This window comes from Apiospora kogelbergensis (assembly GCF_038363985.1).
Source record: "Apiospora kogelbergensis strain CBS 113332 chromosome Unknown utg000001l_segment0_segment0, whole genome shotgun sequence".
NCBI classification, from domain to species: Eukaryota; Fungi; Ascomycota; class Sordariomycetes; order Amphisphaeriales; family Apiosporaceae; genus Apiospora; species Apiospora kogelbergensis.
This window is the reverse complement of record NW_027117418.1, coordinates 4,664,151-4,679,195: the sequence shown is the minus strand read 5'-3', so window position 1 is coordinate 4,679,195 and position 15,045 is coordinate 4,664,151. Positions and strand designations below refer to the sequence as shown.

The 15,045-nt window shown below is 54.6% G+C and overlaps 4 protein-coding genes across 4 annotated transcripts; 1 reads left to right on the top strand and 3 right to left on the bottom strand.

The window, feature by feature from the left end:
- Nucleotides 1-1,086: 1,086 nt before the first annotated feature.
- PG998_001481 (uncharacterized protein) lies at nt 1,087-1,905 on the bottom strand (the record flags this gene model as incomplete). Its single annotated transcript, XM_066868299.1, has 1 exon — nt 1,087-1,905. The coding sequence occupies one exon, from the start codon at nt 1,903-1,905 to the stop codon at nt 1,087-1,089; it is 819 nt and encodes a 272-aa protein (XP_066736714.1).
- Nucleotides 1,906-3,401: 1,496 nt separating this feature from the next.
- PG998_001480 (uncharacterized protein) lies at nt 3,402-3,719 on the top strand (the record flags this gene model as incomplete). Its single annotated transcript, XM_066868298.1, has 1 exon — nt 3,402-3,719. One exon carries the CDS (start codon nt 3,402-3,404, stop codon nt 3,717-3,719), a length of 318 nt encoding a protein of 105 aa, XP_066736713.1.
- A 600-nt stretch (nt 3,720-4,319) lies between these two features.
- On the bottom strand, nt 4,320-5,952 carry PG998_001479 (alpha/beta hydrolase fold domain-containing protein; the record flags this gene model as incomplete). The annotated part of the gene is made up of 4 exons (XM_066868297.1): nt 4,320-4,935; nt 5,047-5,350; nt 5,519-5,873; nt 5,938-5,952. The coding sequence occupies 4 exons, from the start codon at nt 5,950-5,952 to the stop codon at nt 4,320-4,322; spliced, it is 1,290 nt and encodes a 429-aa protein (XP_066736712.1).
- A 1,170-nt stretch (nt 5,953-7,122) lies between these two features.
- Nucleotides 7,123-10,969, bottom strand: PG998_001478 (uncharacterized protein; the record flags this gene model as incomplete). Its single annotated transcript, XM_066868296.1, has 2 exons — nt 7,123-8,581; nt 8,667-10,969. 2 exons carry the CDS (start codon nt 10,967-10,969, stop codon nt 7,123-7,125), a joined length of 3,762 nt encoding a protein of 1,253 aa, XP_066736711.1.
- Between the last annotated feature and the right edge of the window lie 4,076 nt (nt 10,970-15,045).

Genomic DNA, 15,045 nt, shown 5'->3' with positions numbered 1-15,045 from the left:
ATCACCAGGCAAGCGAACTAATCAGTGGGAGCATGCGTGCTCTCAGGAATCCTGCTCCCTGGACCCCCCGTGTGATAATGGGCGATCCTTGGCAGCAGGGGGATGGAAGAAGTGTACGAACAAAACTTACTGCCATGGGCTCAAATCGTATGTGATTAGAGCGATGGAATAATTAAACGCGGGCTTTTCTTGTAGGGATATCTGCCACTTTGCTGACTAGGTACCCCGGGCAATCTTCATGGGGCGCGTTCTTATCCAAGACGTGCATAGAGAAAGAGGGGCTATCGATTTTTGGTATTACATCGGCTTGTAGCATGGAGTTGACGGAAATCAACCTCGCCAATCTATCTCATATGAATAACACCCATTCTTCATACATCACTTTCGGCCGATTTTGAACACGCATGATTTGGTCATTCGATTATATTCATAGGCCAGCGTGATGTCCCTGCCTCTCGATTACCCGTGCCGCAGCTTTTGACATCAACGGTCTTCCATATCATACAAAGCTTCGCTGTAACATACTCGGTCCGTCTTTTAGCCCAGAGCATAACGCCAATAAATATGACTGTTTTGCGAATAATCAACTCTGCTTGTTCGGCGCCTTCTGCGCGTAAAAGCAGAGTGCGACGCATGCCACCGCGACCGAACGTCTTTACACGCCCCCCCCCATAACCGTTCAGAAACCGGTGTCATTTACAGACGCGGCGATTTAAGGCGGTTACATTTTGTCAAGGATTTTCTTGACTAGTGCAATAAACTTGCTGATCTTGTTCCTGCATAGACCGTCCATCATCCAACGCCAGGGTGTCGTTGTTGTAGCGAATGACGTCAGTTAAAAGGGCGTGAAACAGAAACAACAAAGGCAAGGGCATTTGTAGGTTTGCAAGAACCAACGACTTGCAGCCGGCGGCAAATACTGTGATATGGTACCATGCCTTCGCAACGAGGTGGTTTGAGTTGTACAGGCTGTCGATGGCAATTTCAGCCACTGGGGGGTTTGTTTTCCTTGTATTTTTTCTTTGTTTTTGTTTTTTTAGTTCACGCGAGTTCGATTCAATACCGACTCGCCAGACCGATTGCCCATCAGTCCATGTAAAAGTCGCCCTTGAGGATGCGCTCCTGCATAGCGTCAGGCTTGCGCTGAGGAGGCTTGGGCTTCACAGCGGCTGCTTGCTGGGGCGGAGCCGGCAAGTCGGAAATGGACTTGGCTCGGTCATGGATAGTGTTGGCTCCGCGAGGGGGCGAGCCATTGCCGGTAGATGCAAAGGACGGGCGAGCGCCCGATACGCTGCTTTCAGCACGGGATCTAAGCTGCTCCGACCAGTTATAGCCTTGGTCTGGACGAGTAGCAGAAAGCATGTCAGAAGGGGTTCTTGTATGTAGAACAAAGCTTGCCTGTGAACTGCCCCTTCGACCGGCCGACATCGGGGCCGAAGTAGACAGAGACGGGCGAGCATTGCCACCAGAAGAACTTCTCGCTAGGTCGGGCCTACCATTAGAGCCAGGGCTTGTGCCACCGGGCGTACGCATCGAACGCATTGCTTGTGCACCAAAGCTCATGCGACGAGTGAAAGGCGTGGTGGGGGCGGTACGGGACATCTCGTCGTCCTCAACGGCGTTCTCGTCAATGGAGTCGGAGCCATTGGTGGAGATGCTGCCCCGCCGCAGGGTTGCGAAGGGCGTAGTGGCCGGGGCAGGACCGGTACCCGAGAGACCGATTGTGGTGACAGACAGACGCCGGTTCTGGTCTCTGCCTATGGCAATAGGAGCAGAGCCACCGTTGGTTGGCTGCGAAATCGAGCCGCTGCGTTGGAAAAGGTTGGAAAAGGCTGTCGAGGTGACAGATGGTCGACGGTTACGGACGGCCTCATGGGGAGGGCTGTTGTCTCTGTCGCGGGACATGGCGGGCAGGATTGCAGTCGCAACGTTTGGAAGTAGACGGGTGATGGGTTTGCAAAGTTGTACAAGAGTCCGGGGTTGATGGTGGTAATCCGGCAAGAGATGGAAGAGAGTTGGGTGAGCAGTAGGTGATGGGGGGAGAGAAAGCCGAAGAAGGGAATCCCTTAAGTTGATATGTATTTCAGAGGATATGTCGAGAGAAACAGGGAGTCCGAGCTCCTGACTAAGAGGTGCAGTGCAGGTGGCAGAAGGCAGGATGAAGTAAGTAGCCGGTACAAAGTCGATCAAAGGGCCCTGGACGAATCAAAGAGGCCCTAAGGAGACCCTAAGAAGACGGTAAAGAGACCCTCCCACCTCCTGGGGAGTGGGAGACTACTTTGTCAGTAGTAGTAGGTGCCAGCTGTACTACTACCCGAGATGCAAGTCAGGCGAGACAAAAACGCCCAACACTTTCAGCAGTCGACCCCCCTCGGACGATTCCTGGAAGCCAAACACGCCTCGTCCTGGCCAACAAGCGGTGGTGGGTGGTGCGGTGCGTGTCGATGGTTTGGCGTGTTTGGCGGACGAAGTGCAGCCAGGGAGAAGGCGGGGTAGGGACGCTAAGATGGAGGGCGTGGAGGACGGAGGTGGCCAAGTATGTCAGAATGAAGGAGGGTGGTGGAGGGCGGAGGGTGGAGGGTGGTGAGAGGAAGTCGGAGAGAAAGGGAAGAGAGGTGAGAGGATTGATTGCCATTCGACTCGACCTGAGTCGGGTGCAATTACTACTAATACTATGTGATGCATCCCACTGCCGTTCGATTTGCTCTTCAGAAGGGCCGGTCGGCAGGCCACTCTGCTACAGTGAATCACATCAATGGGCTGATGCTGGGCTCATTCGTGCCGGCCAGGGTGCAGGTGCCAGGTTGCAGGTGCCAGGGGACCTGTTTTAGCGGGTGCAGGCTAAGCAATAGACTTGTAGCGGTACGGGCTGCTTGCTGACTCGCTGAGGGCGTATCGACGTCACACCCCCAGTGAATAGCCTAGTGGCCAAGGTCCCTCTAATTGATTGATCTGGCACTAGTCGAATGCGGGGAGATGGACACTCACTAGCAGTCAGCAGTCAGCAGTGGTGAGTGGTGAGTGGTACCAATAATACTGCCACCGCCATCGGCGAGAGCCGTTGCTGGCCAGTCTTCTGCCACCGCATTGCATGCGAGACACGCAAACACAAACACTCTCGGTAGTCTATACTTACCCCAGGTCTTGGCCCTCCAAGGTTCGCGTTTGGGAAAAGGGGAAGGTGACATTAGCCTCGACTCCAAATACTGGCTGTCAACTTGCCCTCAACACCTCTATTTAAGTTCTATTGTCTGGACGCCAAGATATGCAGCGCAACCGTAGCTCCGCGCCTAGCCCATCTCGCCCATGGCCACTATCCCTCTCCCTTTGCAAGCATGCATCCTATGTACTGTACGACTAGGCATGTTTGTAGGGCGTTGCGCGCGCCAACGACAGGGAAGATGGAGAAGGCGGAGTCCGGGCTGGGATCCAACAGGCTCGTCGTCTTGCAGCAATGTCTCGTGTACGTGTACGAAGCTGCATATCGTGCTTGCCCCGGTGGGGTTCGCCTGGTGTCTGTGGGTGCTTCGCAGCTCAAATCCGGGGAAGCAGTCGGTCTCAAGTCTTGGGGTGTGTTGCTCGTGTGCCAGCACCGGACACTGCTCGTTCTCGTCGGGAGTACAGAGTGCATAGACATCAAATCCTGTTTCCTCACGATGCACCATCCGGCCTTCTCGGAGCCCCGAGTCCCCGCAAACCCCAACTATCTCATCCCATGAGCTCTGCCAATCGTCAAGCACACGGGCGGCGCGGGTAGCCGACAGAGCTTGCGAGTTGGAGTAGCGCCGCACCTGCTTCTGACCTGCCCTCATATTGAACATACACCATTCTCATCGCCAGCTGCTTGCGACGTCTTCGTGGGCTGCGGCCCTGCAACACTGCCGATCTCTGACGTGTCCCGATGTTGCTATTGCGATCGACCGCGCATATACCCGGGAAACCCAGGGCCCATGATCTGTCTCGTTTTCGTCAAAGACAGTGTGCAGTTTGGGCAACACCACTGCCCAGTCAGTCACGAGCAGCCAAATGTCCAATATCCCACCCACTAGTAGGCACAGTCGAGCAATGCCGTCCCAGCGTTCGCCCGCAGGCCGAAGCTGTCAGCAGCCATGAGCTGTCTGAAAATGGGGATGAGACTCGATCGTGTGTTGGTGGAATATGGGCCCTAATCGTATGGAAAGGGGAGCACATGCATTCATTCTCTTGGCGTTCGAAACAGACGGGGAAGCCGCGCCTCTATACATCTATGATAATTCGACGTCATCATCATCCCAAACCAAATCCTGCCGCCCAAAGTGATGGCTACTTCGCATGTATGCCTACTGTTGGAAGAAGGCATGCATCACATCGGCTACCTCGCGGCTCTGGGTAATAGGTAGCTCGTGGCCCGCAGCCAACACGGCATGCTGCAACCCTTCCCGACCCAGAACGGCCTCCGCATCTTCGATCGTCTCCCCTGGCACGATGACCGGATCTTCAGAGCCCAGCACGAGCAGCACCTTTCCCTTCACGAGTCCCATTCGACAATCATCATCATCCATATATTGCTCCTCCCTTTGCCAACTAATCTTTCCATCATTTGCTTTTTCCTTCTCCGTTTTCTCCCGTCTTTTTCGTCTTCTTTCCCGGGCCCGGGACAGCAACTCCCGCAGCACGACCCAATCTGCCTGGGGTGCGTAGATGGGCGCGTGCCGCATCGTTCTCGTAAATGCATGCACGAAGCCCGCGTGCGTGTCAATCTGGTGCGCCACAACATCCGCCACGCTCACTCCCGGCCGCCGCCGCGAGATGGGAGCGCTGTCAAACCCCTGGCCGCCGTCGGCGTCGCTGCCGGTGGCATTACCGTGACCGTGCTGGTGCGACGGCGACGACTTACTTTCGGCAGCCATAACGTCGGTCGGGGATGACGTGGTGCTGGGGCGGATCCTGCGGCGTCTGTGAACGAAGGTGAGTATGTGGTTGGTTTTTGGACAAGAGGAGTAACAATGCACATGAATAGATGGGGAATTGGTCGGACGGAAGAGCGTTGGAAAATTCAAAACTTACACGAAATACTTGACCAACGCCTCGGGCAGCAGCCCGGACTGGTACAGCAGCCAGCCCTTCCAGTCGACATGATGAGGACGGATCAAGCCCGCGCCCGCGATGAGCGTGAGCGACTCGATGAGGTGCGGGAAGTGGCGGGCAAAGGCAACCGCCAGGCACCCGCCCAGCGAGTAGCCGACCAGGTGAAAGCGCTCCCAGCCCCCCGGCTGCGACGACGCCAGCACGAGCAGCATCTGCGTCGCGTACAGACGAGCGCCGTACTCGACATCCACGGGCGCATCGGAGTATCCGCGGCCAAAGTAGTCTGTTCCACTCAGCTCATATTCCTCCGAGGTCAGCAGGTCTCCTTATTTTGCCAAGAATTACATGATAAAGGGGGTTTCACACAGCCGGAACTGGTGTAAAGGTCTCTCTCTCTGTGTATGTGTTGGCGAAGAAGGAGAGGATAGAAAAGAGCAAGTGGCGAGCATACCAAACAACATGACGCGATACCCGCGCTCGCTCATCTCCCACGCCAAGTCTCCCAGAGAGAGCGTGGGCGTGCTGATGCCTGCAATGAGGAGCACGCGCTCGCCGTCCTTGGGCCCCCACTCGTAGACGCGGACAGAGCCGTACGGCGTCGGGACGTCACGGGAACCGGGCAGAGCACCGTCAGGCGGGTAGGGGAGGGCATCGCGCTCCGCCTGTGTCAGGCCTCTCAAGGCCGCCGAGGTCCGGGGCGAGGGGATGACGTGGAAGTTGGCACCACTGCTGCTGTGCCCAACAGCGGCATCAGAACTCTCCGCTACTACTCCCTTTGCTTGTGCGAGCATCCCTCGCAGCCAGGGCTGTCGTAATGCGCAGCAACAACAGAGCAGCAAGGCGCCGCCTAGCAGTTGGCTTGGTGATGACCACGACAGCGGCCATATCGAGAAGCCGCTTGAGAGGCCCAAGAGCGGGGTTCGGCTGCTGTGTATCATGGTTCTGGGTCCGTATTGGTTAGTGGTTGTCTATAGAAGATGGTGAAATATCCTTTTGCGTGTTCTAGAGAATGCAGCCTACCATAACATGGTGCCGACGTCTAGCGGATATACAAGTACATATTCCCGCGGTTTCTGGAACGTGTTGTTGTTGTTGGCAGGTGGAGAGATAAGCGCATCCGTTAAGCCGTCGCCCGCTGTTGCCGTCAGCGTCGGCCCACACGGCGCCCCCTAACAAAGCGCGTTACGTTACGGCACGGCCGGGCAGCCCCTATCTACAAGCGAGATGCGCTAGTCATCCACGGCCGTAGCCCTATTATGGAGGAAATCCAAATCACGCCGCGTCGACTCACGAGTTGGTGGAATGCGCTTGTGGTCAACTCGTAGCATCTCGCGGTTCACGGCACGAGTCAATGGGAGTAAGGTTCATGCTGCTTTCTTTATATCCAGTTGATCTCGGTTGTCGGACTCGGGCTCAGTCGCCGCAAGCCTGCAATCGGGTTCAGGCTATGTACATGCTACACTCGTTTTCCCTCGTCGCTTGGGGTCGCGAACCGAACGCCGTTGAACGTGAATCATAGTGTTTTTCCTTTGAATGTGTGTCGCCAGGCGTTGTGCAACACGTCGCATAATAAGCTCAAAATCCAAGCCGCTGTAAGACGTGACACCTAACGCCAAAATCCGACTTTCGCTCATCTTACTGTACACCTGGTGTTGGAATATTGCTGGTCGCTAGAAAAAGATTTGTTTACCATGACCCGTGTCATCTTCAGCAAGGTGCTTGCTCTATCGTGCATCTGGGGTGTCTCGCCAGGCCTGCACTATCTCTCTTGTATTAGACAATAGGAAATGACTTCACCGCCTCTCCCATTACACACGAAATTTCCGAGTAAGGGCAGTTGGCCATTTTAAATCAAGGAAATCCCAAGAATGCTGATCAAAAGATGGTATCCGGACGTGGGTATGATAGAAAAAAAGGGAAATAAAACAAAACAATATGGGATATCGCCGCCGCAAATGGTGTTAATCTCATCGGTCGAATTCTGCTCATGGTATGGTATACCAGGAGAAAATAGTCGCGTCAAATGCGCATAGCTGCCGCAAGAACCAGAAGCGCTCACATCCGGGTCTCGTCACGCAGACGACTTTTCGAACCTTGGTGATTGAGCATGTTGTTCATCATCAGAGAACTTTCCCTTCGCTTCGACTTAGCAGCGAAGTTCTGTTCGTAGCCGCTCGGAGACTGATCGTATGATGCTGGGTAGAGCGGTCTATCGTATGCTGGTGTTTGCTTGGCCAAGGAGGCAGGCTCATAGGTCGCCGGCAGTCCGTATCCATTGCCTTCGTAGGCGGGGCGGGTGTTGCTGTTGTAGAGGTGCGCACCAGTTGCCTGAGCCAAGTATTGCGGGTCATACATGTTCGGACGCTGTGGCTGGTTTGGACGTCCTGGAGGGGGAGTTGGTGTTGAGCGCTGCTGCTGCTGCATATCTCCTACGCGTCTGTGGGGAGACGCTGCCACTCCGCCTGTACCCGTAGATGGTCGCCGTGGCGGAGGTTCAACTGAACGCGAGTCCGAGTCTGACACAGGGGACGGGAGTTCGTACTCCTCGGGATCCATGCCAAAGATGCCTTCGTAGTTCTGCAGAAGCAGGGCGAAGACTGGGGCAGGTATGTTGAGTGTTGGGGAAAACACAATTCCAACATTCCTGACCGTCATCTTGTTGACATCGGCGTTGTTGATGATCTTTATCAGGAAAGCAATCAGGTAGCGCAGCAAGGTGCCGTTCGCTTGCGGAAGATGCTGCACCAATTCAGCCAGCGCCGCGATTTTTTCCGTATGACTAGGCATTTCTGTAACCGACAGGAACTGTAGATGTAGGTCTCTCGTCAGAATCGTAGTAGGGAGTTCGCGCAGATACAGCTTCAGCAAAGAGGCTACAGCGTGGATGTCGTAATATGTTTCGTCAGTCACGAGATTGACATCACCCTCGACATTGAAACGCTCACGAAGCCCCTTAATAACGACGTTCGACCCACTGAGTCGGAAAATCCCCTCTTCCAAGATAGCGTTCTTGGCATCAAGATATTGAATACATCGGAAAACAACCGAAGGCAAGGGGACATTGACATCAACTGGGCTGCTGAATCTGACGGCGTCACCGAGCGACGAGCCGAAGACCTGATGCTGCCCCGCCAAAGCGCCGCCTTGGACAGAGGATCCAACGCTGGAGCCGAAAAGTGACTCTTGATCATCGGTCGACGACCGTTGCTTGGGGCCGAAGCCGAAGAAACTACGCTTCCTCTGCTTCTTTTCTTCCAGTGTTGGCCCGGGTGCCGCAAGCGAGGCTTTTGGTGGCATCTCTCGCGGTGCCGGCATCTGCCTTGCCGGAGGTCCCATCCGATCCTGGGGGTCAGGTGTGGCGCTGGTCTTTCGTCGGGAACCCGCACTATCAGGGACGTCGGCCTGCTTCGTGCCTTCATAGCTGATCCCGATCAGGTTATCTTGGCTAGAAGTGCGCGCAGCTTGGGGCTTTGCAGCACTGCTCTTCTTCTTCCCGTTCGAAGCACTCCCCCGTCTATCAGCACTACCAGCTGCCTCTTTTTTTAGACTCCGCATCAGGATCGCGGTAGTCAATCCAGCGAAGCAACGTGTCCACCCACTGATCACGCTCGCTGTCGCTCTCGGCGCAAAGCACGTGTTTGACATGGCTGGTAGAGTCCTTCTTCTTCGGTTCTAGCACGAGGAAAGCATGCCGGTACTGGTTATCAAGTTCTTCGTTGTTGGGACCACGCGCAGGCGAGCCATCCTGGGCTTGCTGTGACTGTTGCTTTCCGATCTGTGCGTTCTGTAGCTTGATGGTACCCAAGTGCGCGCCGCCTGGAGTTTCGTAGTATTTCAGAAGAGGCCCATCAAGTACAAAGAATCGGGCCTTCCAGCCGCCGAAATTCTTGCCTCTCTTGGTCAGGTAGCCAGTCTTGAATGGCCGACCGCCTGCTCCCGTCTTCTGAGCGCTCGTGTCGACCTTGGACTCGGTAACCGACCCGGTATCGTCCGAATTTGGAGGCAAAGTATTAACAGACAGATACTTGCAGAGTTCTATGGCAGTTGGCGTGTCCAACGGGGTGTTTAGTGCTTCTTCAAGATACTGGTTCAAGGCAATGCGCCTGGCATCCAGTTTTGCGGGCGCGTGGCCTGTGAACAAAGACCTATCCGGTGTTCTCCCAGTGAAGGCCTGGCAAGTTTTTAATCGCTGGTCAAGTTTGCTAAGTGATGCTATGTCCTTCTCAACACGCCATAGCTCACCTCCTTCTGACCGCAAAAATACTGCCAAAGTGAAAACAGGGTCCTCTTCTAGTTGAGTGAGAGAAATAAGGCTTGCTCTTGACGGCTTCATGCGAGAAGAGGCAACCTTCACTGTGATGGAAGGAAGAGCGTTCGGAGGCAAGAGAAGATCTGGATATTCCTCGGTGACAAATCCCTTGTAGACCTTCGTCCGCCCTGCGGGGCTATCTAAGGCTGACGGAGGGCTAGGCGGAATTGGCTCGGTTCTCAGTTTCGAAACACTCAGCGGCGCAGGCACAGACCCGGGAGACATGGAAAGGTTCGATCCAGATGTATTAGGTGGAAGGGGGATCGCTTGCCGCGGGGCGCGTGGGGAAAGGGCTCCCGTCGTCGCCCCAGGTGACAGAGGTGGCGACTGGAATTTATCGATTGGCCGAGGGCTAGAGGGAAGTCCAGGACTTAACAAGGGGGCCGTGAGGTAGTTTTTCTGGCCATCTCCGTTGAGAACTCCGGCAAGAGAAGCAGGTGCATAACTGGGAGGAGCAAGTTCCGCCGTTGGGTCTGCGGGCGAGTCGAAATTGGATTCCTTTGGGGTCCCTTTTTGGCTTTCTTTCTTACTCTTTTTAGACAAGCTACGCCTCTCTGCCTCTTGCAATGCCAAGAGCTCCCTCACCCTATCGTCTTCCTCCCTCGTGCGTCTTCGTCCCCGCTTCTCCGGTATGGGCAACTCGTCTACCTCTAATAGATCGTCGAAGTCCGAATCTGTTTCGATCTCTCCTTCTGGTGAGATAGAGATTGGCATCTTACTTTCATTCCTCAGTTGTAGCGGGGCAGGCGGAGGCTTGCGTGGAGGCGGGGCTGATGGTGGTGGGAAATGCTCGAGAAGGGGGCTTCCGGCAATCTTGGAAGTCTTGACAGGCGGGGCAGGAGGTGGCATACTCGGCGGGTCGCTTGGTGGGCTTCGCACAGGAGGCAAGCCCACGCTCAGAGGAATGTCTTGGCTTTCGTCAATGGCCTTCTTCGCCGCGTCTGCTGCATCTGCCGCGCGTTCTTCCTCTTCGTGATCAAAGTGGCCAAGAGCGTGTTCCGAGGCTTTAGGCATCGCATGTAACGGATTGAGAAGCTCGCCAACTGCCGACGTAGGACCATTGGACATCTGGTCAGCAGGCGGTGTGATCGGGTACGGCGCCATTGCCATATCAATGGGAGAATGTTTTACGCTGTCCGAGTCCAGATTAGAGGGCGAAGCTGGCGCTTCGGTGCCTTCCTGCACAGGGGCATTGACGTCTAAGCGAGGGATAACAGGCGCTTTCGATAATGAAGCTTCATACGTGGCGCTAGAGGCAGCCATCACCTCCTTCATCTTCTTTCGGTACTTCTCCTTGTCTTTTAGAGCCCGCTCGAGGTCCTTATTCAACCCCAATATCATGGCTCTTTGCTTGTCTACCAGCCGCCAAAGCTGGGCATTTTGTTGCGACTGGGACTGCTTTTCCTTGAGCAGGTACTGAATCAAAGATTCGGGACTACCGGCGGTTTTGATCAAATTGGCGACCTCAGCCGGCCCAGGCACGGCGTCAGCCGAGATCTTTGAGGACATGGTCGACGCTGTAGAGTCGATAGAGGCCGTCCGCGGCGCTCCTTGGAGGCTTTCGACCTTAGCTGAACCTGAGCCACCCGCCATTGTAGGCAGCGAATGGGGGGGATGGCCAAGGGAAGGCGTCGCGATTACAGTTGGCTGGGAGAAGCTACTGGTGTCATTCGGGAGGAACGGTGCGTGAATTGATCTGTAGATGGTGCCCTTTGTTAGACTATCCGTGTGTACTAGTGTGGCGTACCTAGGAATAGTGCACGGCTCGGCTCAACCCAATTCTTCGGGGCCCAATGGCAAAGTGAACGTGTACGAACCCTGGAAGACTGGTAATTGGCGTCGCTGGAGGCGACAGTTGGCCCTGTGAGAAGGTATTCTCGAAAGTGCGAGACCGCTTGAGGTTGAGATGCCCTGCACGGGCTAAGGCGGTTTGTTGCGCTGGCCCTCTTACGTCCTGCGTTCCTGGAGATTGTGGGAACGAACCATGGACGAGTGGTGAGAATGCTGATCGGTTGGGGCTGGCGCTAGGTGGGGGAGAGATGGCGAAGTTTGTATTCAGCGGGCTAGGCGCGGCTCTTCGAAGCGACCTGGTGGAAGGCGGGGAATCCGATGTCAGTGGTGATCTTGAGAATGTACTGACTGGCTGGGCCGGAAGATTATCAGGTTGGGCTGGGTGGGTTGCACAAGTGCTTCGGTCTGGTTGCAAGTGCAGCGGCGCCCAAAAAGTTCGAGGAGGGAGAACCTGCTTGGGGCCACCGTAGAACTCGAACCCTCCAAACAAATGAAGAAGAAGAAGAAAAACCGAGTTTGCTGTCGCGGGTAAGGATGAAGAGAGAAAAAAAGCAGGCGGCTGCGGGAATGGGAGAAAGCAGAAGTAAAAAGACTGGCCGAAGAAGAAACGGTTATGCGGGTCGCAGGCAACCCAGGAATAGGAACAGGACAGGGAGAGTAGCAGGGTGTAGGAGTGTAGGAGCCGGCCTGCTTGGTCCAGAATGAAAGCTGGGCTGCTTCCTTGACACTTGACAGGTGACGAAGAATGTGATAAATGGCGGTGCTTACTTTGTACCCAGCGGCGATACTAAAGACGAATGACTGTCAAGGTCCAGAGCGAGAGGGTCGGGAAGCACGAGGTTCACCTGCTGAACTCTACCAATGGTCGGGCTGTCCTGGTCGGGAAAGTAAGTCGAGTAGCGACGGGTGTCGTGGTCAGGGAAATAAGTCGAGTAACGACGGAGTTGAGAGGGCGATGGGCCATCGCTACAATGGAGCGCAAGCTGCGACATGGTCCACAATGCAGTGCTCTCTGGCTCTCTCTCCCTCCCTCCCTCTTCTCTCTCTCTTTCTTTCTCCAAGGGGACTTAACCCTCCGACAGCCAATTAATGATGCGGAATGTTTGAGGGTCAGAGCTCGGGTTGCAAGGGGTCTTGAGACGTCCAACGGCCCTCTCCAAAGGTGGGTGGCCCTGCTCAACGTCGCATGTATTTTAAAGTCTCTGCTGTTCGAGGTGGGAAGTTCATACAGGTCGGGAGTAGGTCGGTAAGCAATCGTATAAAGAGCGAAGCGGATTGTAACCCAATAATGAACGTATAATGCAAGTATGTATAATGAGTGAGTGAATGAAGGTAAGTCGAGTGCCACTCAGCAGCTTATTCCGGCTGCACCTACGCTTCAGTATAGGGAGCGCAGCAAGCAGTACAGATTTAGACACCGGGGTGAAATCACAACCCCTGACACGACAGTGGCCTTCTTGACAACCCGCAGCCAAGAAAGAATCATGAAATGAAGAGAAAGGGCGGAACAGAACAGAACAAGCCCGCTTCTCATAAAGGGTCTTCTTCAACAGTTATCGGCGTCACGAACATCATTCCATTCTGCGATTGCAGTCGTAAATCGGCCGACCCCATGCCATGGCTAGGTGATTACATGAGGCTTAGCCGCATTGCAAATACACAGTCGGCGCCACTAAAGCAGATTGCTTTCAGCGCCGGGCTCGATTGGTTCGACAGATGTAGCTAGCTCTCTTTGCGTGATCAGTCGCGATAGTCTCCATCCGGTACGCACTCACAGCAGCAGGCGTCAGTCAGAATACACTTCAGGAGCCTGCGCAAATGGCATGTGCACTGTGATGGCAGCGATGATGGCGGGCTGGCAGAAAGTTGAGCTGCCGCCTCATACCAATGCGCCGGTTGGATTGGCATATCCTTAATCTAGATCCAGAACTGAGGAAACTTTTGTCAAACAGAAGCACACGGACTTCCTGAAAGAGAGAAAGCCTAGCAGCAACAGGCGCCTAGGGCGCCACGTCCACATAAGCGTCGTCGCAGCTTGACAGCAAATAACTTGAAGATTGATAAATGTCTAGGGCGGTCAGTTCGGTTATTGCCCATCAGTTGTCGGCTGGAGGCTCGGTGCAGTGGCCAGAACAGTGGCCTAAAGTAGGTACATGTCACCATTGATTTGATGATTCGGGGCGGAGAGCTCGACCACAATAACTGACATGGGACACCCTGCGCGGCAGGAAGCTATTCTTGACGGCTAGAATTGATAATGGGCATTTGAATCTCCAGTGTGCAACTCAGGGGGGGAAACAGCCAGGGTATGGTGTGACAGTACTAATCCGTACGTGAGCGCATGTACGTACAAAAGGGCATCTTTCCATACCGGCTGAATGACCGAGGCTGGGTACTTCCACTGCAATACAAGTATGTAAGTGCATGCATCTCCCCCGCATCTCGCATCGAAGCCCTTGAAGCGTACCTGCAGAAGCCGCCTTGGCCGCCGGTGATGCGGTCGGATCATATGCAGGGGAACGGGGATTTCTCTGCCCTGGACTACTTACTAGCAAGGCCACTGCCCAAGCCGGAATCGTATCACGCGTCTTGCGACCTGCATCTTTGCACCTGGCTACGTCTTCATTTCCAAGATAGAAGCTAAGGAAGAAGGCCCATGTCACGTCACTCACTAATCAGAAAAAGCTCGGATTACTCTGCGTTCCTTCTCGGATCACATCAGTTTCAATCCGATCCCACCAAAAATGCTCCGAGAGACCGAGGAGGCTTGTCTTCTTGGCCCCTGCCACTGGCTGAGTTCTGGACATGCTGACTCCAGCCTCGAAATGTCTTGGGGACTTGGGAGCCTTTGTTTGCTAACGGTGCAGTAGTCCCCAAGAATTCCTGCCAGATACTAGGATGATGCTGCTGTCGATCATATCTCCAAGATGCACAGGGTAGATTGCGAAATCAAAGAGACCCCACTGGCCTGTGTGGATGCTATAGCAACTAAGACTAAGACTGTTCAGGGCTACTGTGCTGAACCGCCGAGGGCTCAGCTCGATGATTCGCGCAAGATAGTCAGTCCTCTGAGGAAAGCATGGGGTATTGTATCATATCCGTATGCATCTATCTATATCTGGGTTTGTGCAACGAATCAGGAAATAGCCGCCGGGCGCAACCTTGAGATGAGAGCAAGGGGGGCCGGCACTTGCTGTGCCAGGCCAATCACACCTGAGCAGACTGGAAGAGTAGATGGCGGTGTGATGGTGTCCCCTTCCAAACACCATCATGTCGCATGCATTCTGCAAGCCAGCTGCTGTGTGGTCTCTGCCCTTGATCGTGAGATGGTCAGTTAGAGGAGCTTCTGGTGTTGAAGGCCTCGCTCAAGATTGCTCTGCTGCACCATTCTGGGTCTGTCGTAAGAATTGCCGATCTAGCACTAGATTAGCTACTGATAGTTTCGTTATAGTGATCATGCGCCTGTATCTGTAAGGGACCATAGCGTCCACTCTTACTCGGGGTGGACCATTCAGCCCACTGCTCAGCTAAGATGCGGAACACCACTCTGTGACACACCGAACGAAAGGCTTTGCGTGTTGTCAACACGGCCGACATAGATATAGATAGAGAACTACATACATATATTGGAGAAGGGCTACGAGATTCCGGTAGATCTACTACACACGTAGCCAAGCACCCTTTTCTTGGCTTTACCCCTTTTGATAAGCCACGCCGCCGCGAGCCAATCAGAGCCGGTGGGCATCCTCTTCGACCCGAAAGCATTCGCTCCATAACCAACGTTGATCCTCATCCGCACAATCTCGCTCAAGGACCCTGAATCTGAACAGTGACGGAGAGGGGGCGCCCGTGTAATGCCGGCCCGCCAGCTGGCTAGA